The sequence below is a fragment of the Theropithecus gelada genome, chromosome 7b (assembly GCF_003255815.1).
Source record: "Theropithecus gelada isolate Dixy chromosome 7b, Tgel_1.0, whole genome shotgun sequence".
NCBI lineage: Eukaryota > Metazoa > Chordata > Mammalia > Primates > Cercopithecidae > Theropithecus > Theropithecus gelada.
In genome coordinates, this window is record NC_037675.1 from 23,689,380 (window position 1) to 23,717,135 (window position 27,756).

Genomic DNA, 27,756 nt, shown 5'->3' on the forward strand with positions numbered 1-27,756 from the left:
TAGAAAGAAAGAAAGAAAGAAAGAAAGAAAGAAAGAAAGAAAGAAAGAAAGAAAGAAAGGAAGGAAGGAAGGAAGGAAGGAAGGAAGGAAGGAAGGAAGGAAGGAAGGAAGGAAGGAAGGAAGGGACAGAGAAAGAAAGAAAAGAAAGAAAGAAAGAAAGAAAGAAAGAAAGAAAGAAAGAAAGAAAGAAAGAAAGAAAGAGAGAAAGAGAGAAAGAAAGAAAGAGAAAGAATCTATAAAAGACATTTGGAGCATTTGGAGGAAAATTAGGAAAACTCGACTATGGGTTGGCTATTAAATTATTTTCGGGAATTTCTGTTAACTTTGTCAGGTGGAAAATGGTATTGTGGTTGTGTAGAAAAATATTCCTTTTCATAATATACACTGAAGTGAATTGTCATTTTATCTGTAATTTTTTTAAATACTCAAGCAAAATAAATAGAAAATATGACAAATGTTAACAATTGTTAAATCTAGGTGATCATTCTATAGATACTTATTTTGTTAATCTCTTCTTTTTGGATAGTTTCAAAAATTTTATAATAAAATCCTTTTTTAAAGTTTTCATTTTGTGGCTGGACATGTTAGCTCACCCCTGTAATCCTAGCACTTTGGGGAGCCAGGGCAGGTAGATTGCTTGAGCCCAAGAGTTCTAAACCAGCCTGGGCAACATAGCAAAACCCTGTCTCTACAAAAGAATGCAAAAAATTTCCCAAGCAAAGTGGTGCATGCCTGCAGTCCCAGATACTAGAGAGGCTGAGGTGGGAGGATCACTTGAACCTGGGAGGTCAAGGCTACAGTGAGCCATGAGCATGCCTCTGCACTCCAGCCTAGATGACAGAGTGAGAATCTGTCCAAAAAAATAAACAATAAAGTTTTCATTTTTAAATGGCCAACAAGTCTACAGCAAATTTAAACAATGAAAATTTGAAATACAGTATCTTCCTTAAAAATTAGCATATTTTCTTAAGGAATACTACTCTGCTCAAAGAATTCCCTAGATTTGTAAGCGTTCGGACAAATTAAAATCTTGTGTTTATATAACATATTTCTAAGACAACAATGAATTCTGTCACTAACTATATGAGTAAAATGAACAAGAAAACCACTAATAATGATGTTGCACATTTTAGATTCTTATTATTCTTTTTCAAGACACAGGCATAGCTGAGATATCTTAAAATCACTGACTTTCAAGATTTGACATAATGGTAATAGCTCAAGATCAAGTCTTCCCCTTGTGTTAGAAGTGGGGGTGGGACAGTTCCAGACTTCCACAGTTGTACCAATGAACCCCAATCAGACGATTTTCAAGCTACTTCTCCTTCAGTGGGTGGGCATCAGAGAGAAGCTAAGAGATGGTTTTGACAAAACCCAAAATGTGTCCGGACCCCTCAAATAAGGTAGCCTGACCAGGTTTAATCCATTCTTAGGGCTTAATATGGATCTCAGTTCAAAATCCTAGTCTCTTTTAATTCTTGTCCAGTTGCTAAGTGTATTGTTTGTTTGACCCATTAACTCTGCAAGCCATGTTGGTCCATTCTTCTTCTTTACGGCTTTGCAAAAAACCTCAGGTTACAGTTTCAAGTATCTGTCACTTAAACAAGTAAGCACTTATTATTTTTAATGGGAGGGCTAACATATTGCCACAAAAATATAGTATGGGTACTGAAGAAAATATACACAGACTCTCAGGTCATCACTGAGCCTTCCCACCATCATCATAGATCCAGCATCTGACTTCCAGAGTACCACCAAGAAGAAATCAGAGGCAGATGGCATACAGATCCATGGTCCTTGACTCTAGAGAGTCCAACCAAAATGCGTGGATCCATTTAATCATTTCTACAGAAATGAAAGGCTACTGCTCCAAATGACTTCTAACCACTCACTCATCCATCACTCAAAGCATATGATACAATTGATCTACTGGTCATTAGCAAAGTAGGTAGAGAGTAGTGAAGTAGTGGAGAGAGCTTGGTATTTACTGCTGCTGTTGCAGCTTTGGTAGCACAAACAACACGGAATTAGGACAGGGATTTTCAAAGTGTTACCCACGGACCTCTGGGCACCTCAAGATCTTTTCAGGAAGCCCATGAGGTCAGAATTATTTTCACAATAACAGCAAAACATTATTTGCCTTTTTCATTGTGTTGATATTTACACTGATGGTGGAAAAGCAATGGTGGATAAAACTGCTGGTGCCTTAGCATGAATCAAGGCAGGGGCATCAACTTTGTATTAATAATCATTATATTCTTCACTGCCACAAATTTTCAGGGGGAAAAAGTTAGTTTCACTTAAAAATGATACTGACTGTGTCACCTTGCTAAGGCTGCCATAACGAAATACCACAGACTAGGCGACTTAAACAACAGAAATTTATTTTCTCACAGTTCTACAGGATAGAAGTCCAAGATCAAAGTGCCGGCAGGGTTGGTTTCTTCTAAGGCCTCTCTGCTCCATCTCCAAGCAGATGGCAGGCTTCTCGTTGTGTCCTGAAGAAAGGGTGGTCTTTCCTCTTTGTGTGGGGCACACTGGTGTCTCTTCTCATAGTGTGTCCAAATTTCCTCCTTTTTTTTTTTTTGAGTCTGGCTCTGTCGCCCAGGCTGGAGTGCAGTGGCTGGATCTCAGCTCACTGCAAGCTCTGCCTCCCGGGTTTACACCATTCTCCTGCCTCAGCCTCCCGAGTAGCTCGGACTACAGGCGCCCGCCACCTCGCCCAGCTAGTTTTTTGTATTTTTTAGTAGAGACAGGGTTTCACCATGTTAGCCAGGATGGTCTCGATTTCCTGACCTCGTGATCCGCCCGTCTGGACCTCCCAAAGTGCTGGGATTACAGGCTTGAGCCACCGCGCCCGGCCATTTCCTCCTCTTATAAGGACATCAGTCAGACTGAGTTAGGGCCAACCTTAATGGCCTCATTTTAACTTAAAACCTCTCAAAAGGCCCTTTCTGCAAATATAGCCACATTCTGAGGTTATGGGATTCAGGGCTTAAACATGAATTTAGGGGGCAAACGATTGAGCCCATAATACTTACAAAGCAGTAATAATTATTAATTGTATTAAATCTCAACTTTTGAGTACATGTTTTTTAGTATTCTGTGCGACAAAATGGTAAGTACACATAAAGCACTTCTGTTACATTCCAAATTATGATCGTTATCTAAGATCACACTTGTGTGGTTGTTTGAGTTGCAAGTTGAACTAGCTACTTTTTCCAAAAAACACACATTTTTGTTTGAAAGAACAATTGACAGGCAACTATGGTTATTCAGACTTATAGATTTGCCAGCCATTTTCTTAAAAGCAGATGAACTGAGCCTGTGATATTAAAATAAACAACTGATAGTTGTTGCTAATTATTAAATCTTTGTGTTTTTTTTTTTGGACAGAGTCTCACTCTGTCGCCTAGGCTGGAGTGCAGTGGTGTGATCTCAGATCACTGCAACCTCCACTTCCTGGGTTCAAGTGATTCTACTGCCTCAGCCTCTCAAGTCGCTGGGATTATAGCCACGCGCCACCACACCCAGTTAATTTTTGTGTTTTTAGTAGAGACGAGGTTTCATCATGTTGGTCAGGCTGGTCTCGAATGCCTGACCTCAAGTGATCTGCCCATCTCAGCTTCCCAAAGTGCTGGTATTACAGGTGTGTGCCACCGTGCCCAACCTGCTAATTATAAAATCTAAACTTCCAGGAAAAATTAGAGTTTTAGGAAATTTATGTTTGCCACTGTGAAGTAGATTGCTCACCAATATTTAAAAATTTTTCCTGATTTAAAGAGACTAGTGATTATGTTAACTACTGTAATACTTTGGCATTGAATAATAAAATGTGTGCTAACAGGTGGAAGCTGCTTAACAGTGAACCAATTTTCTCAAGTGACCAATGGATGTGTTAAGAAGCGTGCATGGGTGAACATTCTATCCACATTTCAGGATAAACCAATGTTTTAATGTAACAGAATATAAGTTCACTAACACGGTGTCAGATTTCACATCATAACTAACCTTCAAAGAAACTACCTTTTGTCATGTTATGGTGCAATATAAAGAATACTGTAGCCACAATATTTTGAACAGGCTGTTAAAATACTCCTTTGTTTTCACACTACATATCTATGTAAGGCCAGATTTCTCTCACATATTTCAACCAAACCAACATATTGCAATAGGTAGAGTGCATAAGCAGACATGAGAATCCAACTGTCTTCTGATATGCCAGCTCTTCTCTGATAGATATCTGAAGACTATGATCACTGTGATACCTCCCTTCCTTTGGTCTACAGTCTCCCATATGTTTTAGCTATTCCTCCCAGGACATGGTTTGAAGTCTCTTAAACAACCTGGTATCCCTTTTAAAACACGTTGTAGTTTGTCTACAACTCTCAAACCATATGTGTTAATACCAGGAGCAGCAGGTAGAGATAAATAACACTAGCTCAAAGTTCACAGTCCCAAATATTCTAAGCCTGGAGGATGCCCCTGTTCAATCTCTATTTCATTTCTTGGCTTAATATCCCACAAATTTGCTCCCAAGCATGAGATCACAATCCAGCCAGGACTGAACAGTACCACAGTCAACCCAGCCTCCAACACTGTCCCTTTCCTCTGAAAATGAGAGTGCCTGGCAAAAAGAACATGACACAGCTCCTTCCAGGAAGAGTTGAACCTCAGGATTCATCCACCTTGTGCCTGCTCTTCCCCTTTCCTGCAGAAGAGCATCTCACATCATGATAAAAAACTACACAGAGAAAGAAAGGGCCAGGTTGCCCAGACTACCCTATGGCCACTCCAGGGAAGGGTATCCACTGAGAGGCTGAAACATTCTCAAACCATAAATGCCAGAATGAAAGACCAAAGAAGACATTTGCCTAGTGTACCAAAAAGATCACTGCACTGGGATATAGATACCCAATTTCTTGTATGTTCTTTTGAAATTGGGTGACTTGGTCAAGTTGCGAAACCTCTCTGGATCTTTCTAGACTCTCTCATCTGAAAACTTAGGAGAGTAAATATATGATCTTTGAAATGTCTCCCAGCTATGGCATTCGAGGATTCCTCTCCAGAGGTGCAATTGATCTTTGATTACCCATGTTAGTGGAAGAGAACATGACTTGAATACTCCAAATATGTAGATAATGTGAAACTCATTTCTATACAGCTTTAGAATATATTATATGGTATGGAGTAAATCACAACAAATTAAACTTACCCAGCATATTTAACTCAGGCTAATATTAAAAATCAATGTGTTTTAAGTAGTGATCCCGTGTACCACTAAACAAATGTTAAGGCAGTATTCCATAAGGCAGCCTGGTGCCAGGCAGTGAGCCAGAGCCTGGGAGTTGGGAAGATCTGGCCAAGGCTCTGTCACTTACTAGCTTATCTTCCCTGAACCTGAAATACCTCATCCTTAAAATGCATTCAGAAGGCACTTTCTGAGCACTCACTGGGTCAGGCTCTGTACTGGTACATGGTATACAGCTATGAACAAAACAGATCACTTCCCTCAAGGGTCTCGACCTAATGAAGAGGAGAGAAAAAGGGTTTTGAGTGCAAAAATAAAGATAATTACTGGATGCCATGAAAATTCTGAAAAGGGTGAGCACTTAACCCAGATCAGTTTGGGGTAGTCATTTAGGAATTCCCAGGGAAGCAAACAACTAAGCTAAGACCCTGAAAATGCAGAGGATTTAAAGAGAGGGACCAACTGGGGGATAGAAGAAGGAAAGGGCATCTCAAGCAAAGAAATATGAAAGAGCACAGAGCATTCAGGAAGTAAGTAGTTCAATGCAACTGCATTTAAGGGAGCAAGTAAGCTAAGGTCTTGCGTTTTATACTGTTTTGTCCTGAGGATAACAGGAAGCCACCAAAAATTTTATGTATACCATTCCATAATTGCTGGAGACATAGAGTTAAAAGCATATGAAGGTGGAATCCTCCCAAGATCCACCATCTGTATTAATCAACTATTTTTGTTGTAATTGTGATCTATAACAAACAACCCCAAAATTTCAATTGCTTACAGTAACAAACATGTATCACTTTCGCTCACTGGTCTGCAGGCCACCTGGACTTGGCTTCAAGATGTGAGTTGGATTTAGGTCTGTTCTATGTGTCTTCATTCTAGAGGTCAGGGTGAAGCAGCAACGACTCCCTGGAGAACACTCCTTTCATCTCAAAGGATAGAGGCTAAAGAGTGCTGGTGGAGGCCAGGCACAGTGGCTCATGCCTGTAATCCCAGTACTTTGGGAGGCCAAGGTGGGCAGATCACAAGGTCAAGAGTTCAAGACCAGCCTGACCAACATTGTGAAACCCTGTCTCTACTAAAAATACAAAAATTAGCCGGGTGTGGTGGCACACACCTGTAATCCCAGCTGCTTAGGAGGCTGAGGCAGGAGAATCACTTGAATCCGGGAGACAAAGGTTGCAGTGAGACGAGATCATACTAGTACATTCCAACATGGGCAACAGAGCAAGACTCCATCTCAAAAAAAAGAAAAAAGAGTGCTGGTGGAAACCCATGATGTGACATGTCTTGAAGCCTCAGCTTAGAGCTGGCACACCAGTTTAGAACTGATACACTGAGCCAGCTTGGCCTGACCTAACTATCAGGACCCTTTGATCTTGCTGGAGCTTGACTTGGAGAAAACATCTAGTTCCGGGGATTCTCAGGGGCCATATAGTGTGAAACCGAGGGAAAGTTTTTGTAAAACTCTGTAGCTCTGTGACTGGGTGGATACGCACAGTGCTACAAAACCTACAGAGACCTGTACAAAAACTTCAGGGGCAAAAGTGCCACTCATATTCTATGAATCAAAGCATAATGAAGCCCCAATGTCAATAGAGCCTGTAGTAGGAAGCCCTGCAAAGTCACATGGCAAAGAACCTGGAGGTACACTTCTATTACAGGGAGGAAGTGAAGAGTTGGGAAGCCACATTCTCATTGGGATTCCCAACGTTTGTTTCCTCTAACTAATTCTATTTATACCAGTTTCTGATGGTGTGAAAGTCACCAGCTTCTTGGGAAAGTCACCAGCACTAGAAGGAGCTCAATAAGTCTCATATGGGTGAGTCAGAAGCTTACTGCATCAATCAGCTACCTCTTGCCATTTCAAAGACTAGTGCCTAAGGCCAGCTACACTCAAGAGTCCAAATGACAGTTCTTTATTCTTATCTGGTTCTCCCCATAAGGCATTTTGCTCTATGCCATCCTATTGCATTGTCTGTTACTGAGGCCATAACATTCTTATTTTTCTCTTTTCCTATTTGCTTTTTTTTAATCAGCAAAAGAATGCTAGATTTTATATATAGAAATAACGTTCCTTGGAGTTTATGGGGCAGGCATGCAGCTGTATGTAGGGTGGAAAGTCATCACAAAGGTCATAGGCAAAGTAGTCATAATTAAACCAAACCATGCATTTGGATAAGACCTTCAGGGAAAGTGTGAAGATTAACCTTTTTAAATTCCTGCTCCCTGTTGCTAGATAGTAACAACAACAAAATTCATACTCTTCTTTCATGGTTAACATTTAATAAGGTCACTTTCGACGAGCCTATCATACTACTTTGTTTTGACAGCACTAGAACAGAGATCAAAGGCAAGCAAGACCAGTGTCTTGTAAGCCCTGAGGAGAGTTTTTGCGAAGGCAATGACTGGGTCAAAACTCAGAGGTCAAACAAGATTAAAACTGAAAATCATCCATTGAATTTGGCCAGAGCTGCTGCCTCTGATTGCACAGGTTGTGCCTTCACAAGGGCACCTGGCAGAGAGGAGAAGTGGGGCTAAAATTCAAGGCGTGCTCTGCCACCAGCCAAGGCCCTGATGTGGGGCTGCAACTTCTGGACAGGGAAGGCCTTTCCTAAACCACACAAAAGTGTAATCTGTTTGCCAAGCTTGAACCCAAGGGGTTATCTCTGCATTCACCCAGCACAGCCGCCTTTTCTAAATCGCACAAAACACCATGTGGGCTACTGGCCTGAATTTAGTAACTGGGAGGAGGTTAACGGAGAGGACAAAATTTTAAATTTACATGAAAACCCTTTGTAAACTGTATATATACTATTCAAGTGTAAAGCAGGGTAGGAAGAGGTGATTCACAAGCTTAGCAGGGGACAGGAGAAATTACAGTGACCACAAGCATTTTCTGCCTAACCCACAGCATGTGAATCTACATGAGATGTCTAAGTACCCGACAAACTCCTCAGTGGGAAACCATCTGAGGGCAGACTGACCAGAAAGCACAGATGGGAGTGGATGTGATGATTTCTAAAAGTCCATTCTAGTCACAAACCCCAAGGCAGATTTAGCCAGTGGGGCAGAAGAGCCCCAGACAGAAGCACCTGAGTCAGCTTGGCCTGACCTAACTGTCAGGACCCTTTGATCTTGCTGGAGCTTGACTTGGAGAAAACATCTGGTTCTGGGGATTCTCAGGGGCCATATAGTGTGAAACCGAGGGGAAGTTTTTGTAAAGCTCTGTAGCACTGTGACTGGGGGGATACGCACAGTGCTACAAAACCTACAGAGACCTGTACAAAAACTGCAGGGGCAAAAATGCCATTTCCCTGGGATATCCTCAGCCTGGGTCCCACACCTCAGGAGATAAAAACAGCAAGCAGCTTCCCTCCTTGCTTTGGAGTCTGGAAAGGATAGCAGGAAGCTGACTGGACCGGGCAGATGACCACGGCTGCTGACCTCTCACTCACTGCTGTTCTCCCTTAGGTAAAACTGGCATTTCTACATTTTCTTACCGCACATTTGGGGAATACAAAAAGGTATTTCCTAAAAACTATTCTTGTCTTGCTTTCATGTTGATTCTACTGCAAAAGAGAGTTATATAAGCCACCTCACACGGAATTTCTAAATTCAAACCCCTAGAGAGATTTACCCAAGTGCTTTGCTTTGTGGTTTGGGAAGATGGATTTGAAGAGAGATTGATTTGTTTGTAGGCAATTACCAGCCACAGTTGCTCATTCTAAAGCTGACTGCCCTGTAAATCACCCAGTGCTTCATGCCACCCTGTCTCCTCTTGCTGTGCCACACATTATCTGCCTTTAAAGCAGCACTGGTGGCTACAAACACCTTAACCCTGCAGTAGTCATGGAGCCAAGACCTACCCCTTTGACGGTGCCAGCCTTCCAACACAGAGGGCTGAGTATGGGTCTAGGAAGTGAGAGCAAGGTAAAACAATAGAAAGCAACAGTTCAGAGCACTGCATCAAGTGTATTGTGCTGGAAAGGTCCGCCATAGGAAATATGCTCCTCCGTACTCCTCAGACAACAGCCTTCCCAAAGCAAACCTGTCCCTATCTGCAGATGATTACATCATCTATGAACAGCTGGATAAGCAACAAGTGCCATCTTTCATGGAACTGAGCCTTAAAGATCCTCCAGTCCTAAAGCTAATGGGAAGAAGGTAGGTGGGAGCAGCGCTGAGGTTTTTGGAACGTCCTCAAGTGCTGTGACACTGATAAACTCATCTTTGGAAAAGGAACCCGTGTGACTGTGGAACCAAGTAAGTAACTCATTTATTTATCTCAAATTTAAGGTTAAGGCATCCTCCATCTAAGGAGGCAGCAATAATCCTGAAATGGGAAATGGGTGAAATAGCTAGTGTTGAGGAGGACTCCTGGGAAGAGGTGAAATATGGTTAATCCTTTCCATAGGAGGGGAGCAGAAGGTGTCTGTGAAAAAAGACTTTGGGGCATATCAAAGGACCCATACAGCTCAGAGGAAACAGAGAACTCTGCCCAGTTCATCGAATTCGGGTCAGGCTGTAGAAACCACAGAGTCATTGGCCCAGCTCCCCTGAGCAGAGTCAGAATGGACATGGAATGAGGCTGACCTGAGTCCAGATGGTTTTCCCAAGGTGATTCCAAACGTTCTGACCTCCCTTACGCCAAATATATCCTCCTGGGAGAGCTCAGAACTGAATCCATCTCCTGGGCGTGGAGGGTGAGGCGAGAGCAAGTAGTCCCTGGTGTTGTGATATTTCTCTTTAGAAGAGAATAACCTGTTCCAGACATTTGTTTCTAATTGTTTGAGGTGCAAATGAAAACTAGGTTACTAGTGAGAAATATGGGACATTCTAGTTCCCACTGAGACCAGATTCCAACCAGGACAAAGTGAATGTGTAATGCTTCCAACTAAGAAACGCTTTGAAGTCTCCAGCACACAGCCAGGAGAGTTCCCTACCACTCACCAGCGTTCAACGTTTTTGCGAAGAGTGTATGGTACCACTCACTTATTAACAGTTATGCAGGAATCAATGCTAATGTTGTTGAAGGATCATGCTCAACACAGAGGGCATCTTTGATGTCCTTTCAATGACATTTGCGTTCAACAGTGTCTTGCTAAAAAATAAAATAAAATAAGACAGTGGTCTCCACCTGGCAGCAGCTTCCAGTTAGATAGTGCATATTAATCTTAAGTAAGAAAATGTAATAAACCAATACAAAAACCCATTTCAAAGGTCCTAGGGAGGTCTAGCAATAGGGGTCAGTGGTCCCAAATCAGCCCAACCAGCTGCTAGAAAAGAAACAGCATGCCCTGCCCTGGCTGGGACTTTGGCACTCGGCTTAGGTTTTTCTAGGTAAAAGAAGGCTCTAGAGAGATAGGGTGGTGATGGTGGGCTCTTCTCAGAGACCACCTGGGGACAAGGCAGTTCCAGGCATATGCAGTGAAGGAGGCTGAGGAAGGGGAAGGACAGGCATGAGCATCCCCAGACCTCACACACTACAGGGAGAAAAGGGGCAGGGGCCCTGCCATCAGGGAGAAAGACACCCAAAGCTGTGCTAGCGGAGTCAGTGCAGAGACCTTCAGACTTTTTTAAAAATCAAAATCTTAGTAAGATTTTGAAATGTTAACTAATTTGGGCCTTTGCATTTAGACCTCATTATCCTTAAAATTTTCACTAAAATACGTCTATCCACACTTCCAACAAAGCTAAAGACTGATTATCTTAATTTCCCTTTGTTTGCCAAGTTTTTCCTAATGAATTAAGCTCCTCTGTTTACCCATTTACTTGGTCCATATTTCCCTAACTGTGAAGTGCATAGCACATGGTTTCAGATGGAGAGACATTCTTTTTACTTGCATGGATCTATCTTTTAATGGCTATCAGAATAGTACAACTAGATTATCAAACCCATGTGATTTCAAGTTTCCTTTTAATTATATTTTAAGTTAAAAAGTGAGTAAATTTGTTTAAATTATTAAGCAAATTATGACAGATGCATGTGATGAAAAAAGTGGGGGAGATGTGCTTAAACGAAGTTTGGGTAATGCTGAACTTCGTATTGGTGCACTTCATCAGCCTTTGAAGTGAAAAAATAAGGGGTATCCAGAGGGGGCACGACCTAGAATATCTTTGAATGGCGCCTGCTATTTTTAAGCAGCCAATATTGGATTAAAGAGACAGCACTGCAAAGCCCAGGCCCTTTATCTTCTCAGAGGCCTTTTGATGCTTTTTTTTCCTTGGGAGCTTCTTTCAAGTTCTTATTTATGGAGCTCCTGGGTAGCACAAAACTAAGAGAATGAGTCTATACAAACCCACAGCTGTAGACCTCACACTTTAGTCATCTGGATAGAGTAAACCTGGAGAGGCTACTTAGCTTCATAAAACAGAACAGAGAACGGGACAAAACAGCATGGGATAAAGTAATGTAAATGTGTACTTCTACGGTAACAACAGGAGCAGCGGGTAAAAGGGGCATGGTCGTTGGGAACATCTGCATGGAAGTGGGCCATGTGAGGGACTTTGAATGCAATCTATTATTTTATGTCATAATTATGTAACTACCACTCTTTGAGTGCCTACCATTTATTAGGCCACAGCACTAACTCCTTTAATGAGTGTGATTTCACTCAGTCCTCACAACGATCATGTGGAATTGAGGTACCATGACTTGCCTTTAATGGATCAGGAAACTGAATCTCAAAGGGGTTCCTCAAGATCACACAGCTTAGTAAAGTCATCATTTGAAGCACCTGCTTGATTCCAGAATCTGCTTTTCCATCAGGACTACAGCTAGACATGTGTGGAGGTTTCTCCTGCCTGGCCCAGCCTCTGTCTCAGGCCTCTAATGAGCTCCTTTTCAAGCTGAATCAGAAACAACAGTTATGCCACTTCCCTTCCAGTGCCATCCCCATCACTTCTCTCACCAAGGAAGAACTTCTGAACCCTCGCCAAAACCAGTTACCCAAAGCAGCATTCCCCTTCCCCAGGAGGAGCTAGGTGAGGCCCATCTCTCACATTACACCCTTGGAGACCCAGGGTCCCTAAATACAGAAGGTCCAGACGATGATCAGAGCATCACCCTTTCCCTCAAGAAAAGGAGTTCACATAATTCTGGCCTCATCAAGATGTCTCCCAGATTCCAAGAGATGACCTTCCCATTCCTCCAGACCCACTAGCCCTTGTTCTGGCATCTGACATTCCCTGTCACTCCCAGTGAGCATCTCCCAGAACAGAGCCTTTGCACCTGCAAGTCCTTCCACCTGGAGCCATTTTCTCCCAGGGACTCACACAGTTTTCTCCCTCCCCTCCTCCAGGTCTCCACTCAAATGTCATTTCTGGTGAATCCTTTCCCTACCACCTCATGTCACTCTGAAGACCCCTTTCCCTGCTTTATTTAGAGCCCTCATGTCTACTTGAAACTTTGTGTGCTCGTTTGCTGTCTGTTTCCCTTGCTCTGTGAGAGAAAGGACTTTGAGTTGTTTCTTACTGCATCTACGAATACACTGAAAGCACTAAATAAACATTTGTTGAATGAGTGAATGAATAAATAAAGGAATGAATGAATCAGAGAAACAGTCAGCTGTGGTGTAAAGCAAAAGAAAAGAAAAATGAAAGGAAGCTGACAACCTACAGAGCCAAGCCCGAGTCCTGGCTCTGCAAACCATCACAGGTCACTGCCACTACATGCCAGGCACTATTCTGGGTGCCAGGGAATCCACATGAACAAAGCAAGCATGAATTTCTGCCATATTGGAGTTTATTTTCTAATGGCAAAAGACAGATGGTAAACTAAGTAAATAAATAAAATATACAGTATGTTAGGGTGGTAATAAGCCCTGAGAAGAAAAATAAAGCCGGGAAGGAGACTAAAGAGGACTAGTGAGAGGGACAGCGTGCAGTTTTAAACAGAAGAGTCACAGAAGGTCTCACTGGAAAGGGGACAGTTGAGCGGAGACCCGAGGAAGTGGTAAAGTGAGCCATGCAGACCTCTGGAGGAAGAGCACTTCCAGGCAGAGGGGACACAGTGCTGCCTGGGGTGTGTGGCTGGAGGAGGGGAGGGAGTGACGGGGAGAGAATGTGAAAATGAAGTCAGATTGGTGATGGGTTGGGGATAGGGTGGCTTGTAGGCCACTGTAAGGACTTCTGCTTTTGAATTCTAAAGGGAAGATTGGAGAGTGGAAGGGAAGTCACATGTAACCTAGAGAAAAGATCTAGAGAGACAGAAATGTGAATACCAGTCCTTACCAATGGCCCTAAGAAGTGGGCACCCTCTTCATATCACATAACACCAAAAATATAGCTTCTGTTCTTTTTCAGCAACCTGTCCCAACAACCCTTCCTGCTTGGGAGCTCTGTTCTTAGTGCAATTACATTCCCCAAGCTTCAAGTAAAATGTATCTTCTCTGAGTTTATCCCTAATAAACATTCTAATAATTACACCGAGGCTCTCTGCTTCGCAGATGCTGTATCTAATCTTATAACCTATAATACAGAAGATGTTATCCTCACTTCATAGAGAAGCCAGATAAAGCTCAGTGAGTTTAAGGAACTTGGCCAAGATTACACACTTGGAAAGGGACAGAGTCAAAACTAGGTTTGGGATCTTCTGACATCTTTCTACTTCACAACAACTAGGAACCACCCTTTATGTTAGTGATCCTCCAGCTATGATCTACAGTCTTTTAAGGACGGTAAACTGATCTGAAAAATTCATATTCCCTCCTTGGTTTTTATGGGTGATATACAGGCAATCTCATAGATTCTGATGTTCACATATGACAGAAATTAATTTGACTGTCACTTCTAAGTGTGAGTGTGTCATTGAAGCTTGCTAAAATTTGGTATGCATGAATGTGTTATTAAAATGGATGGAAAAACTTAATTCTATGTTGTACTAAGCAGTCTGGCTGCTGCACAATACTTGGCAATGATGCAAAACTCTCAGATATGAAATAAATTTCCCCTAAAAGGTTGGAATGCATGGTATATATAACCTGCTAGGTCCCTGCCCCACCTAACTGTAGCCCAAAGGTGGAGAACCACTACTCTATGACCAACGTTCCACGCCTCTTTCCTCCTGATCAAACCAAAAAACATCTTTCCAGTCTATATTCATTCTCTCTTATTTGAGCACAAATTCTGTCAGATTGTAATACGGGCAAAACTTGGATTTCTATTTGACACTAGAGTCACCTCTTGTTCCATCCTGAAGGACAGCCTGTAAGGCTGAGGAGAAGAGGCTAGGCCAGATAGGATAGAAAATAGCTTGCGATGAATATCACATGACTTGGCAACTGGGGCTAGGGCTCCCGTAAAGGGAAAAGCAAGGTAGTTTTTGGATTAGGTATGTCAGCTGTGCCAGGCCACTGATCTTTGGCAAAGGAACCTATCTGGAGGTAGAAAGACGTAAGTAACCTACTTTTCCTTCTTATGACCACTATGTTTGGCAATTATATTTTTAAAATATTTATCTAAGTCACCAGGTTGGGAAGCAGTGCTCCAGTAGGTAATATATCATGGGATGGCTTGAGGAACAGGAACTGAGTTTCCGATAAAATTCAGGATGGCATCTGTGCTTCAGTGAGCCGTCTTGATCCATTGTCCTTCCTAGAGAGTTTCTATTCCCTCTACCTGACTCTAGAAAGCCTCCTCAACATCCATGCATCCACCATGTACAGATCTAGGCCACCACTGTGATCAGATCCACATGACAGCACTTCTCGGTGGTAGACACAAAGTGAAATGAGGAGCACGCTGAACCAGTAAATCAGAGACCAAATTCCAATCCGTCCAATGCATTAACTGACAGTGCATTACCTGACAAACTCTGTGATTTAACTGCACTGAACTATAGTTTCCTTATAGTTAGATGAAGGATTTCCAAGTTGTCTTCCAGCCCTTGCCCACTATGATCCCGTTATCCCCAGACCAATTCTTATGAACAATTGGGAGGAAAAGCAAGGAAACCCAGTGGTGTGACTGTCCTACCCAGTAGGAATTCTGTGATTTAATGGGAAAAAAAAGCACTGGAAAGGGAGTGAAAACTCTCCCTATGCATCCCTTAATTAGCCCTTGTGTGATCACAGAGGTTTGGAAAAATTATGCCTTGAGGCTCCTTTCAGTCCTATCATCTATTACTCTGATTCAGGGGCTGGAAACTGGAAACTGAGTGAAGCTCGCCCAACTCAGCCACTCGCTTAACCACCTTTACAGTGACTTTGTCTGTAAGATGGATCTAAAAATATCACCTCATAGGGTTTATTTCAGTAACTTTGTTGAAGTAGTATAAACACCAGCTGTTTAAGTAGAAAAGTATTTATACAAGTGATAGTCATCTGTGATTATTATAATCCTTTGGATAAACCCCAAGTCTTTTGCATCAATGGCTCTTGCACCAACCATTGTGCCTTTCCACCTCTCACTGAGGCACAATCCTGTTGTGATTGATTTAGTTGAGGCTTATAGTTATGGTTCCGCCTACAATGGCCATTTGGCAATTCTCAGCAAAATATGTGAAAATGTTATCCTGAAGCAAGATCTGGGAGTAAGAGATGGCAGGTTGAGGAGATAATAGCAGAAAATCTAAGGAATTGCAAGTGTCAAAACTCAGAAGATAGCAGACATCAAAAACGCTGCCAAAATATAATGCTCAGATCTCAGAAACCCTTGCAGAGCTCTGTCTCCAGCTACACCCTTTCTGCTCCACCCACCCACTTCCAAACAGATGAATTAGACTGACAGGGAGCAAATAGGTAGCAAGGTTTTTTGTAATGATGCCTGCAGTAGTGCTTTCACAGCACAACTCTTCTTTGGAAAGGGAACTCAACTCATCGTGGAACCAGGTAAGTTATGCATTTTGCTACAGCTTAGTGTGTATATTCCTTTAGAGTTGTTGTAGCATAGTACTGAATGAGTGGGGCTTCCTGGGAAGCGAAGAGTTCTAAATTAGCAACCCATTGTTTGTTGCAAACGGTAGGGGTAAAATTTGGGAGCAAATGCATTAGATTTCTCTCAAGACAATATTCTGTATATGCTTGGAAATTCCATTCTGAGGCTTGGTATTGATAAGTTTTTTACAACTACTGAAAAAAAGCCCTAGGTCAGGCTTCTAGTTTTGGGCTCCCTGGAACCAGGAAAAAGGCAAGCTGTGGTTGAGGAGGGTCTCTCCAGTATTTATGAGGGATAAAAGTCATGGTCACAGTGTAGTAAGAGGTAAGGTTAGAAAGAAAAAATGTATTATGAAAGAAGGAGTTTTAAAAAGAGAATCTCTCTCTCTCTCTCTCTCTCTCTCTCTGATGATAAGAAGCCAACCTTGCCCTTGTCACTTTTTTCTGAGAATTTGCATTAAACCAACATAACTGGCTCAGATTAAATGGTTCTCAGGGTCCCATCCTGGCCTGGGTCTGCTGAGAGCCGTTATCTGCGCACCTCTCCTGTTAGCCCTGAAACTGGCGACTCTGCACAATGGCTCAGGATCCTGCATCCAATGTAGAAACACAGCTACCAACTCCAGGACAATAGAGAAGTCGTGGTCCCCTACTGGAGCCATTGTCTACTGGTAGCCTGTTCCAGTGTTTGGAAATCCAGGGACTATATTCTGGTAGTTTGGGTAGCTGCCAACAGTCAATCACTGAGACCAGTTCAGAGAATAGCCTTCAGACACCTTCCAAAATGCCAAGTCCATTGGGAGAGCCATTACCTCTTGCATGATTAGGTATTGATTTTGTTTATTCAAAGGAAATAAATAAGTAGGAAATGGTACATGAATGTGGCTAGGCTATCTGACAAAAAGTCCAAAAAGTGACTGGTACTATCAACATGGTCTCTGCCTCTCAGAGAATGCTGTAAACTTATAGGGGTTCTCCACTGCCTGTTGCTTCCAGGGAAATAGTAGAAATTGCCGAGTTTTCTTATCTTTGAGGGGAGAGAGACTAGAGCACTGAAAAGGAGAGAAACAGAATCATGTTGTAGCTGATTTCAGTCTGATTGATGGTTAGCAAATTGCATCTGAGCAAAAAATATTGTGTTTCATTTTCCCCTAAAATCATTTCCACTTGAAATTTGGAATTATCTGTAGTGTTTGAATCAAATCTTTGAGGCTGTGCCTTTGGGAGTCTTAGGGAAGAAGGAAATTAATGAAACTGATGCTTAGCCCCTCTGCCAGGATGCTGACCATGCTCCCCAATGACACTCCATTAGCTTCTCTGGTTTTCTTCTCCTGCAGTGATGAAATGTAATATGACGATGTGAAGCTCAGGTAGGGGATGTGAAAATTTTCAAATCAAGCCCCAAGTCCTTAAAGTTTTGACAGTGAATAATGGTCCTACACAACTGTCATTCTCTTTTGCCAGGCTCTAACCCAAAGAGCTTGATTTTTGGTCATGAGGCAGAGTAATTCACATGGTCTTTAAGTTACATTTCACATGATGACTGTATGCTCCTGAAGCTTATATCTGTATCCAGATTCAGGAGAAATTATAAAACAAAAATAAGCAATGCAAAGCAAGCACTGGCTTCTCACACAGTACCAGTGGGCTCCCCCAGCAGTGACCAATTTCTTGTTCAACCCTCAGGTCCTTAGAAAGCCTTTAACCAAGCTCAGGGAATTAGAAAGCAGGTTCGTTATTATTGTGAGACTCAGTCTGAGTGATGGGGGAAATTAGGTTTCTAATCGAAATTCTGTATTTGTGACCCAAGAGAATGGAACCAGAGTATAACAATGGAACCTGTTTCTATAACTCTCCTCTCCTCAACCTAACATTTGTTGTAAGAAAGGTCAAGTTGAGTGCTCCATCCCTACCCTCAAGCTATTATGTTCTTCTTGGATGCCCCTCTCAATAAACTGGGAGTCAAATTTTCCGTCATGAAGGCAGCTATTGCTCACTTGCCACCTTCTTCTCTTGCTCTGTCTCAGCCCTGCCCTGCTATCTCTTGGATGGGGATTTCACCCTCACATATCTATCCAGCAGTTCAACTATTATTAGCTTCAAAGGGAACTGAGACTCTGTGTACTCAGCCCTGTGGTCTCATCAAAAGCAGCTTTGTAGTTCACTGAGCTGTGGGGTCTCTAGGCTGAGACCTGAAGCTGGGGGGCAGGGCACAGATGTTACAGCCCAGGCCCCAGGGCCAGCTCTAGGCTAGTTACCTGTGAGGCACTGTCATAATGTGCTCCTGGGACACCCGACAGATGTTTTTTGGAACTGGCACCAAACTCTTCGTGGAGCCCCGTGAGTTGATCTTTTTCCTATATTTCTAGGGATAATTTGAGTCCTGGCACTGGGGCTGTAATCCAGTTTGCATTATAAATTATAACTAGTAAATGAAATTATAATAAGGAGACAGAGTATTACAGATGTGAAGTAAGCCAGAGTGAACACACTAGACTGAGTCACTTAAGTAACTCTGTAACTCCTTTTATTTTAATATATGTATATAGTATATATTAAAACAATACCTCCCATTTACTTCTGAAATCTTCAGAGCAGCTCAAAAAAACACAAAGAAATCTAGAAGAACTACACTAAGAGTTGGAGCATTCAGGTGCAGGGGAGACAGTGGGAGGGATACTTGGGCCGCAATTCCTCAGGAAGCTGCTTCATCTCTGCATATCCCTTTGGCTAAACTAACTAGTATGCACGCCTCCTTGCAAACTGAAAACAAATGTCCTCCAGATTGGAAGATTCTGGAGAAAGGTAGTTAGCATGGTCAGAGTAATTAGGTAGAATAAACTTTTATTTCAGGGTTTAAGTTAAATCCCATATTGGCAGAAAGTCTGGAAATTCTGAGCGACATTTATTCCAGACGTTGCCATTCTTAGGGGATCAGTAGGACTCTCTATATGATTCTAAAACATAGGTGACTTCTAAGTTTATAAATTAAGAAAGACTGTTCAGGAATGGTATACACTTTTTTGGTATTGTTTACCAGCACATAACTTAGCAATATATTGGTGTTCATAAAAAGAGAAAGTCTGACAATAAAGCAATTTTCCAAAGAAATAGCACTTGAAGCACATGTTGCAATGTAATTATATTTGTGGACCAAGAAAAAAAGACTACAAGTTCTTCAAAGATAAACAATTAAATCTTTAATCTAAATTTTGGACTACAGTTTCATATAGCTTCACGTTTGGGTTTAAGTCAAACACAAAATAGACTAGGATGCATATGGCAACTATATTGAGTGCATTCCAGTTTTTAAAAAGGTTTAATTACCAAGATGCCATAGAATGGATTCAATAAGACAGTTTTCTTTCAAATAATATCTTTGAAAATATAAACATTAATGTAGAAAGAGAGATTCAGAAAAATGTTTTATCAAGTCAATGCATTATGCTCTATCTCAAATGCTGACTAATAGATTCAGAGCACAATATCATAAGTGCATGACCTTCAGACATGTCTTTTCAATTATATTGTATTATTCAAATTACTCAAACCCAATCTCCCCAACCAAAGTGACGATTCGACAACTGCCTGATGAATTTAGATTTTAAAATTCTAGGAAGCCTTAATTATCCAACTAAATCAGACTAAGATTAAGGGATACTCTTAAATAAAAAAGGAAATAGGGTGTTTATTTTATGGACAAGTTTCTTTTGTAACTTGTAACTCCCTTGAAAGTCAGCCAGAGTATGTCTCAAACCAAAGTCAAAACAGTGAGCAAGAAGTGTCGCACTTATGAAGGGAGGTGAGTGAGCAATGCATGTGGTTTCCAACCGTTAATGCTACCGTTACCAGTTTCTGTTATCAGTGGCTTCAGCTATGCAAGGAAACCAAACAGGAAGTTTTCTCAAGCAGGTTGAAAGCAGGTTCCAAGAAAGCCCTTTAAAAAATTTATAATCCTCTCAATTGTCTAGAACCAAAGCCAAAAACATAAGGAACCAGATTCTTAGAAATGAGTTTCCTGCCCTGAGTGACTGAAACAGAATCAGTCTTTTAGCTGAGCTTCTCAGCAGAGGAAATGGGGAGAATGATGAGGTAGTGATGAGGGGGTTTCTCTGAATAGTTGATTTTCTAGGGAAACCTTGATCAACTTTGGTCCATTTACAAAGCCATGATCAGCAGGAACTTCCTGACTAGCAATCGCTCCCTCTCAACCAGATAAAACCAGTTGATACGGCAGTAGCTCTACTGCCATGAACCTCATAGCTGAAACCTAAATTCAGATTCAGGATAAAGCATTAGAAAAATTATTTATTTTCATACAAAAAATTAGCCTGTGGTGGTGTGCACCTGTGGTCCCAGCTACTCGGGAAACTGAGGCTGGAGGAGAGTATGAGCCAGGAGGTGGAGGTTGCAATGAGATGATATTGGGCCACTTCACTCCAGCCTGGGTGACAGAGAAAGACCCTGTCTCAAAAAAAAAGGAAAAGAAAAATTACTTATTTTCCATTTACACATTCATTACCAACTTTTTGTTCAGCAATACCTAATGTCTTGACTATAGACCACAGTAGATAAAAATACACTAGAATTCAACATATTTTTCATTTGATATCAAGAAGCCAAATTCACCTAAGTTTCAAATACTAAGGGCCAAATTTACAGGAGCAATTAATATTGAAAGTCAGCATTAAATTTAGAGTTGAAAATATATCTAGATCATCATTTACAGGTTAGTTGTCTCTCTTGGTTTCAGGTATTAGCAGGGCTCTTTCTTTAACAGTTATTTGAAGATAGCCTAAGAATCTAAGTCTCCATGGACATAACATTTATCACAATTCAAAAACTTCAGTGAGGCACTGTGTGAAAGAATATCACTACCTCTCTCAAAGTTTCAAGACTTGTGGTCTTAAGGAAAGAAAGGGATGCATGTACAGGGTGGTAGTCCAAAGTGAGGCACAAAAGAAGAGAAGGCCAGGAGGGAACCCAATCCTGGGACCAACATTTCACGGTTCCTCTTAGATTAAAGCAAGAATGAACGGGCTTAAATTGGTTTTATTTCTTTAAGGACTTCCTGAAAATGGTCATTGCTATCCTCTGATTAAAGATGCAAAGGAAACTGTACAGTAGTCAGTCCCCTATAGAAGAACGAGTATTCACCTAGAGGCAGAAACATGTACCACCTACCTTCAGCAGATCCCTTTCCAGCAGATCTGAAAGGGATGGCACCCTTCCATGACCCCAACACTGCCATCCTCAGAGCCTCTGAGCTAGTTTTGCAGTCCTTCTCAGACTCTTGATTCTTTAAGTGACAGAATGCAGAGCATGAGCACCTGCCCTGATCTACCATCCAAGTACCCATGCATTTACAAAAAACCAACTGGTGCAGACAGATATTCAGCCTGACCTAGATTGTCCAGAGGATTGATTAATAAAACACAGATAATCGGCCAGATGCGGTAGTTCCGCCTGTAATCCCAGCACTTTGGGAGGCCGAGGTGGGCAGACCACCTGAGGTCTGCAGTTCAAGATCAACCTGACCAATATGGAGAAACCCCATCTCTACTAAAAATGCAAAAAATTAGCTGAGCATACTGGTGCATGCCTGTAATCCCAGCTACTCGGGAGGCTGAGGCAGGAGAATCGCTTGAACCCGGGAGGTGGAGGTTGCGGTGAGCCGAGATCACGCCATTGCACTCCAGCCTGGGCAACAAGAGTAAAACTCCATCTCAAAAAAAAAAAAAGAAAAAGAAAAAGAAAAAATCCACAGATAATCGAAACCCAGATGATCCAGAAACTTCTTTGTAGTTGTTATTTTCCATCTGTGCTTCCAGCCCTATCTCCTAGCAGCTCCTAACTAAAAGTCAAACTCACTGCCTTTCATTTCTGCTCCCCTTGCCTGTCCTTTAACAGAGGTGCTAAGGCCCAGGTCAGTAACAGGATGCATGGAGGTCTGAATTGTAGTGTTTGGCTCCAGGGTAATCGAGGTAATCACCACTGTTTAACCCCCACAAAGTTGTGAATAATCATCTCACATAACAAGTTGATTATATTTACAGAAAGACAACCTCATACCAAACCATCCGTTTTCGTCATGAAAAATGGAACAAATGTTGCTTGTCTGGTGAAGGACTTCTACCCCAAGGATATAAGAATAAATCTCGAGTCATCCAAGAAGATAACAGAGTTTGATCCTGCTATTGTCGTCTCTCCCAGTGGGAAGTACAATGCTGTCAAGCTTGGTCAATATGCAGATTCAAATTCAGTGACATGTTCAGTTCAACACAACAAGGAAGTTGTGTACTCCACTGACTTTGAAGTGAAGACAAATTCTACAGGTAGGCCATTTCTGGCTTCAAGGGGCTGGAGATTATGGGGAACAAGAATTGGGTGAAAGGGAAGTTAGAGATGTAACTGTGGACAAATCATTCTCAATATAGCATCATGCTGGAAATAAGACTTAGGCCCAACTGTAGCCTGCCATTGGCAGGGGAGGGAAATGCTTGTCATCCCTAAGATGGAATCTAAAATAAAGCCCATCTTATTTCATTCTCATCTCTCCTCTTTACCAACCACTGTCCCCTTCATACTAGACTCTGGGATTGAAAGTCCACGTGCAGTCTAATCCAGTGCTAAATTCCAACAAAGGGTAATGTGGCCTATCATGGGGCTAAGATCCTAGTTCTTCCCACATATTGGTGTGCCTGGATGTTGACTTCATGGTACAATGAAAAAGGCTGGAATGGGAAGCATGTTGTATAATTGGCTATGTGACCTTAACCAAGTCACATCCTCTGGTCCTCAGTTCACTCACCCAAAGTCTCCTCCAGTTTTAAAACCCTACAATCCTGTGAGCCTCTTCATTCCCAATGTAACCCTGACCACTGCTGTTTGTTCCAGATCACCTAAAACCAACGGAATTTGTTCCAGATCACCTAAAACCAACGGAAACTGAAAACACAAAGCAACCTTCAAAGAGCTGCCATGAACCCAAAGGTTAGTTCAAATCAAAGGGCCAACTTCAGAATCAAGGGTTAAAGCAAACTCTGTAGTTGTCCACTGGGGCCAAAAAGTATCAGATTTCAAAAGAAAACACAAACGATGCTGAGCCCAGTTGGCTCTGTGGAGCCTCTGACTCTCCCAGCAGAGCTTGCCTGGCTGGGTGTCAGCAGCAGCCTAAGGTCTCTGAGGGCTATCTGGCACCACGCTGGGCTTGCAGGCCAGAAAGAATTAGGCAGACTTGGGGTAGGCTGATATCAGTGTTACAGGCCCAATTTCTGGAAGGGAATTTAATCTCTCCCTGAAGCCACCCTCTTCACTCTTGTTCAACCATAGTTCATGCCGAGAAGGTGAACATGATGTCTCTCACAGTGCTGGGACTACGAATGCTGTTTGCAAAGAGTGTTGCCATCAATTTTCTCTTGACTGCCAAGTTACTTTTCTTGTAAGGTAAGAATTAGCCGCTTCTTATTCCTGTCTCTACCCACACTGTCCTGCACATGGGGAAAGGGGATTTAGAAATGGTAAGAAACTAAGAAGCATTGGAAAAGGAAAATAGAGACATATTTAGAATTAATAAGGTAGGCTATCTCAGCTACTCAGCAAAACAGCACCCCATCTCCTGTTATCCTTTCATTTTAAGTCAGACTGAAACCCATTAGGTAGTATAATGTACTATTTTTCTAATACACCAGACAATAACCCTCACTTTCACCCCAGGGAGAAAACAGAAGATAAATAAAGAGAATTCATCTTGTTTAACTGCTATTTTGTTCATTGACCAAGAGGCCATGGGTTATTTGCAAGGCCATAAGTAAAGCTTTGCCTGAAGAATAGCCAGAGGAAGCAGAGCCTATCTTTGTCCTGATAAAGGGAATGCCAGCTCACACTCCTTAATCATAGGACCAGCCTGTCTATGGGTGGATCAGCCTGTCTTTGGGATGAACCTACACACAGCATTAGTAGTGAACAGCTCACTATTACCTACTCAGGATGCATACACAGTTAGGTCTGAGATGTTAATTATTTGCCTGTTACTTGCATTCCATTCTCAGATAGTCTCGTACACGAAATTGAAACCAGGGCCTGGGTTTGCATGTGAGGCTCCTCCCCGTCACTCCTTCTGCAATACTCACAAATGCTCATCAACCTCAGCTCCTGTTCTAAGAACAACCCTAGACTTAGAGTACTTGACTGACCTGACCCAGACAGTAAACATATCCAGTCATCTCCAAATGGGTGTCCAGCTCACCTGTTATTTTACTAACAGTCCCAGGGACACAGGCAGTGTGGCTGGATAAAAAGAGGGCTACGCTAAGAGTCAGAAGATCTGAGCTTTATCTTGATTTTGACATTAACTTACATGTTACCTTAGCCAAGTTGCTTCATCTCTCTGGGCCTGGGTTTTTGCATCTGTAAAACAAATAAGTTAAAAAATAATAATAACCAAAGGAGAACAAAAGAGTTTCATGACTTATGCCAACACTGATAGCCGAACCAGCTAAGCTATTGCCATGTGTAGATGGAAAATGAGCCACAATAGATTAGTGATGTCTGCAATGGCATAGCATAGCAAGTACTGGCCACCCCCAGACTACATGACCCCTACGATTCCTTCTAGCACTGGCAGTCTATTCTATAACAACTTTCTTCACTTGCAGGCTGACTGGCATGAGGAAGCTACACTCCTGAAGAAATCAAAGGCTTACAAAAATGCATCTCCTTGGCTTCTGACTTCTTGATGATTCAAGTGGACCTGTCATAGCCTTGTTAAAATGGCTGCTAGCCCAACCAATTTTTCTTCGAAGACAACAAACCCAGCTCATCCTCCAGCTTGGTGGGAAGACAAAAGTCCTGGGGAAGGGGGATTTATGTCCTAACTGCTTTATATGCTGTTTTGATACAGGGATAGAAGGATACAAAAAGATATAGGACACTTTTTTTACTCCTACAACTGATACACTTTGAAAATGATGTTTTGTTCTTTTTGACTTTCTTTACCTTTTGAAGTAGAAAGTGAGAACCAAAAGGTTCACAGCTTCATTCCTCATGAGGAAAATAGGCCCTAGGAGAAGAAGAGCAGGTGCCCTTTTATCTAAACATGGAAGACTCTGCTCAACTGAGCACTAGATTTGCTACAAACCAGCATCATCTTCTTCCTCCTGTCCTCACAGCTTGTCCCATTCTCTATGTTCACTTCAGGAGCCACACTAGAGATTCTGCATGGCATGGAGGGGGGCAAAGTTTTAGCACTTTCTGCATCTCCTAGTACTTTACAAATGAGATTACATTTGAATTCGCTAATACTTTATGAGCAGGCAATGGGGTTTCCAAAATCTCATCTAAATACTCTCCAGACTATTAGCAAAAATCAGAGTAAAATACAGAGGAAAGGCACTGCTTTCTGTTAATTCATTTAACATGCATAAATCAGCTCGCTCTGAGTTCCAGGCACTGTACTGAGAGTACAAAGAAGACATAAGTCTGCTTTCAAGCAACTCCCTGTGAAAGTGTTTTTGAAGGGAGGAACAGAAATGAGACTCCTATCTTTCTCTACAAAAACAACATTTTTACTGTCTTATGCCTGCCAATCTGTGTTTGAAACCATTGCACACTGATTCTCTGGCCTGGTACCTTGGTATTGATGGTTTTCTGCCTTTCTTCTCAGCCCCTGTCTCTGTTGCATTTATTAAACTGCATTGTGTGCACCTTGCCTCTGGCTTTACTCTTTGCAGATCACCACAGGGGGAAAGGCAGCTCTGTGAGCTCACTATTAGTCAGCCAAAAGCCAAACTGAACTTACGCATCATACCACAGTTTCCTGAGCCCCAAGCCTACAGAGGCCCTGCCTTGGAGACCCAGCCTCGGGTTTCCTGCTGCGTCTGCTGATGCTGCTGTTACAGCAAGAACAACAGCAGCACCTGCAGTGTGGCCAATGACCTCTGCTACTCCCACGTCAGGAAGGCCACAGCTTTGTCCAGGAGCAGGGCTCAGGGCCCTGGCAACCCATTATTGTGGTTCCTCAGCACCTATGTGGAGTGTCAAGTGAGGGTTTATAAGGTAACAAGTGAAAGAGTGACTGTCGCCAACAACTCCCCTTGCCATGACCGACTGCAAACTCCCCCATCATGTGTACTACACCTTGCATGTGTAAAGAACGCTGATTTCCAAAACATTCACAAGTTACCTTGTGTAATATTAGGGTGTTTCTTCTGAAGTTATTAGGAAAAAAAAGATCGTATTCTCATTTTTCAGATTAAAAAAATGCCCTCTCCTCAAAAAAGTATGTACCTTGTCCAGAGTCATTCAGTGAGGCAGGGATATTGCTGGGAGTAGAACCAAGGTCTCAAGATTTTCAGTACGAAGTTCCTGCTATAAGAGCACATTGCATCCCCAAATGAGGACAAGATGTCAATGTGAGTATCAGCTAGAATGAACTTCAGGATTGTCCCATATTTAACATATAAATGAGCCACTCTCTAGCCCACTATGCCAGAAAAACAAAACAAAACAAAACAAAAAACAAAAAAAAAAACCTGGCATATCACAGGACCATGAATTTCTCAAACCAAAAGGAGCCTCCAGAGAAGATTTAAGGCAAGAGCCAGGAGGAATTATGGCTGCCTTCTGATCTGGGGCCATGATATATGAACTGTGAGATGGACATGTGACATACTCAGTAGGCATTAGAACAGAAGCCCCAGAAAGCCAAGCCATATGCCCAAGGCCTTTGGCTCCCTCATCCCCTGTTCTTTCCATTGCTCCATATAGTGGCTACTCTTGTCCAGTGTTTCTGAAGAGTACATAAACTGCTGCCCAAACCACTCACTGATAGAGCCACCTAGGGTGCAGCTGCAGGAGAGAGCCCTGGAAGTGTAACGCTGCATTTCTGGGCCCGTCATTAGCCAGATATACGACTTTGAGAATGTCCACCATGTCTCTGGACTGCAGTGTAGTTTCTATAAAATAATGTGCAAAGCCTCTTCCATTTCTAAGAGTACATCTAATAACTCTAATAATTCTATTAAGGCAGATAATTCAAGAGAAGAGGAAGGAGGGACTGATTCCAGGGACTGAGGGTATATATCTGTTTCAACACCACATAGTCAGTTTGCCCCAGAGGAAATTTTCTCTGCTGGAGACACCACTGAGCTCCAAACTCAGGGACTTGGCAGCTGGAATTCTGGAAGTCACAACTTTCCAGGAGAGCCTCCGTGCTCTTCAGTGGAAAAAAAAAGAAAATGTTCTCCAAATAAAATAAGTAAAATAGAGGTGTAAAAGAACATCAAAGAAGGTGGTTGGATATAAAAAGATGCAAAAAAAAAAAAAAGTAAATTGGTGAAAAGTCTTTTAAGTAAATAACTTTGTGTCTAACTTAATTTTTTTTTTTTTTGAGACAGAATCTCAGAATCTGTCACCCACGCTGGAATGCAGTGGCACCACCTCAGCTCACTGCAACCTCTGCCTCCCAGGTTCAAGCGATTATTGTGCCTCAGCCTCCCGAGTAGCTGGGACTACAGGCGCAAGCCACCATGCCTGGCTAATTCTTGTATTTTTAGTAGAGACCGGGCTTCGCCATGTTGGCCAAGCTGGTCTTGAACTCCTGGCCTCAATTGATCTGCCTGCCTCAGC

At 42.2% G+C, this 27,756-nt stretch overlaps 1 long non-coding RNA gene and 8 gene segments (V, D, J or C); 8 read left to right on the forward strand and 1 right to left on the reverse strand.

Moving 5' to 3' along the window:
- LOC112629379 overlaps positions 1–27,756 on the forward strand; it is an 881,832-nt gene that overhangs the window by 792,305 nt on the left and 61,771 nt on the right.
- LOC112629380 overlaps positions 1–27,756 on the forward strand; it is a 766,638-nt gene that overhangs the window by 703,903 nt on the left and 34,979 nt on the right. The window contains 1 exon segment of the V gene segment in view: positions 11,512–11,518. Within this exon segment, the coding sequence occupies positions 11,512–11,518 (7 nt within the window).
- Positions 1–27,756, forward strand: part of LOC112629366 — a 772,346-nt gene that overhangs the window by 662,358 nt on the left and 82,232 nt on the right.
- The window catches only part of LOC112629369, a 661,469-nt gene that overhangs the window by 586,493 nt on the left and 47,220 nt on the right, over positions 1–27,756 (forward strand).
- The window catches only part of LOC112629376, a 484,771-nt gene that overhangs the window by 426,110 nt on the left and 30,905 nt on the right, over positions 1–27,756 (forward strand).
- The window catches only part of LOC112629375, a 451,949-nt gene that overhangs the window by 410,308 nt on the left and 13,885 nt on the right, over positions 1–27,756 (forward strand).
- LOC112629378 overlaps positions 1–27,756 on the forward strand; it is a 416,220-nt gene that overhangs the window by 362,446 nt on the left and 26,018 nt on the right.
- The window catches only part of LOC112629385, a 105,789-nt gene that overhangs the window by 63,516 nt on the left and 14,517 nt on the right, over positions 1–27,756 (reverse strand). The window lies entirely within an intron of this gene.
- Positions 8,478–25,832, forward strand: LOC112629372. The segment is given in 5 exon segments: positions 8,478–9,517; positions 22,185–22,463; positions 23,056–23,121; positions 23,455–23,574; positions 24,786–25,832. Coding segments are annotated over 3 exon segments (429 nt in total).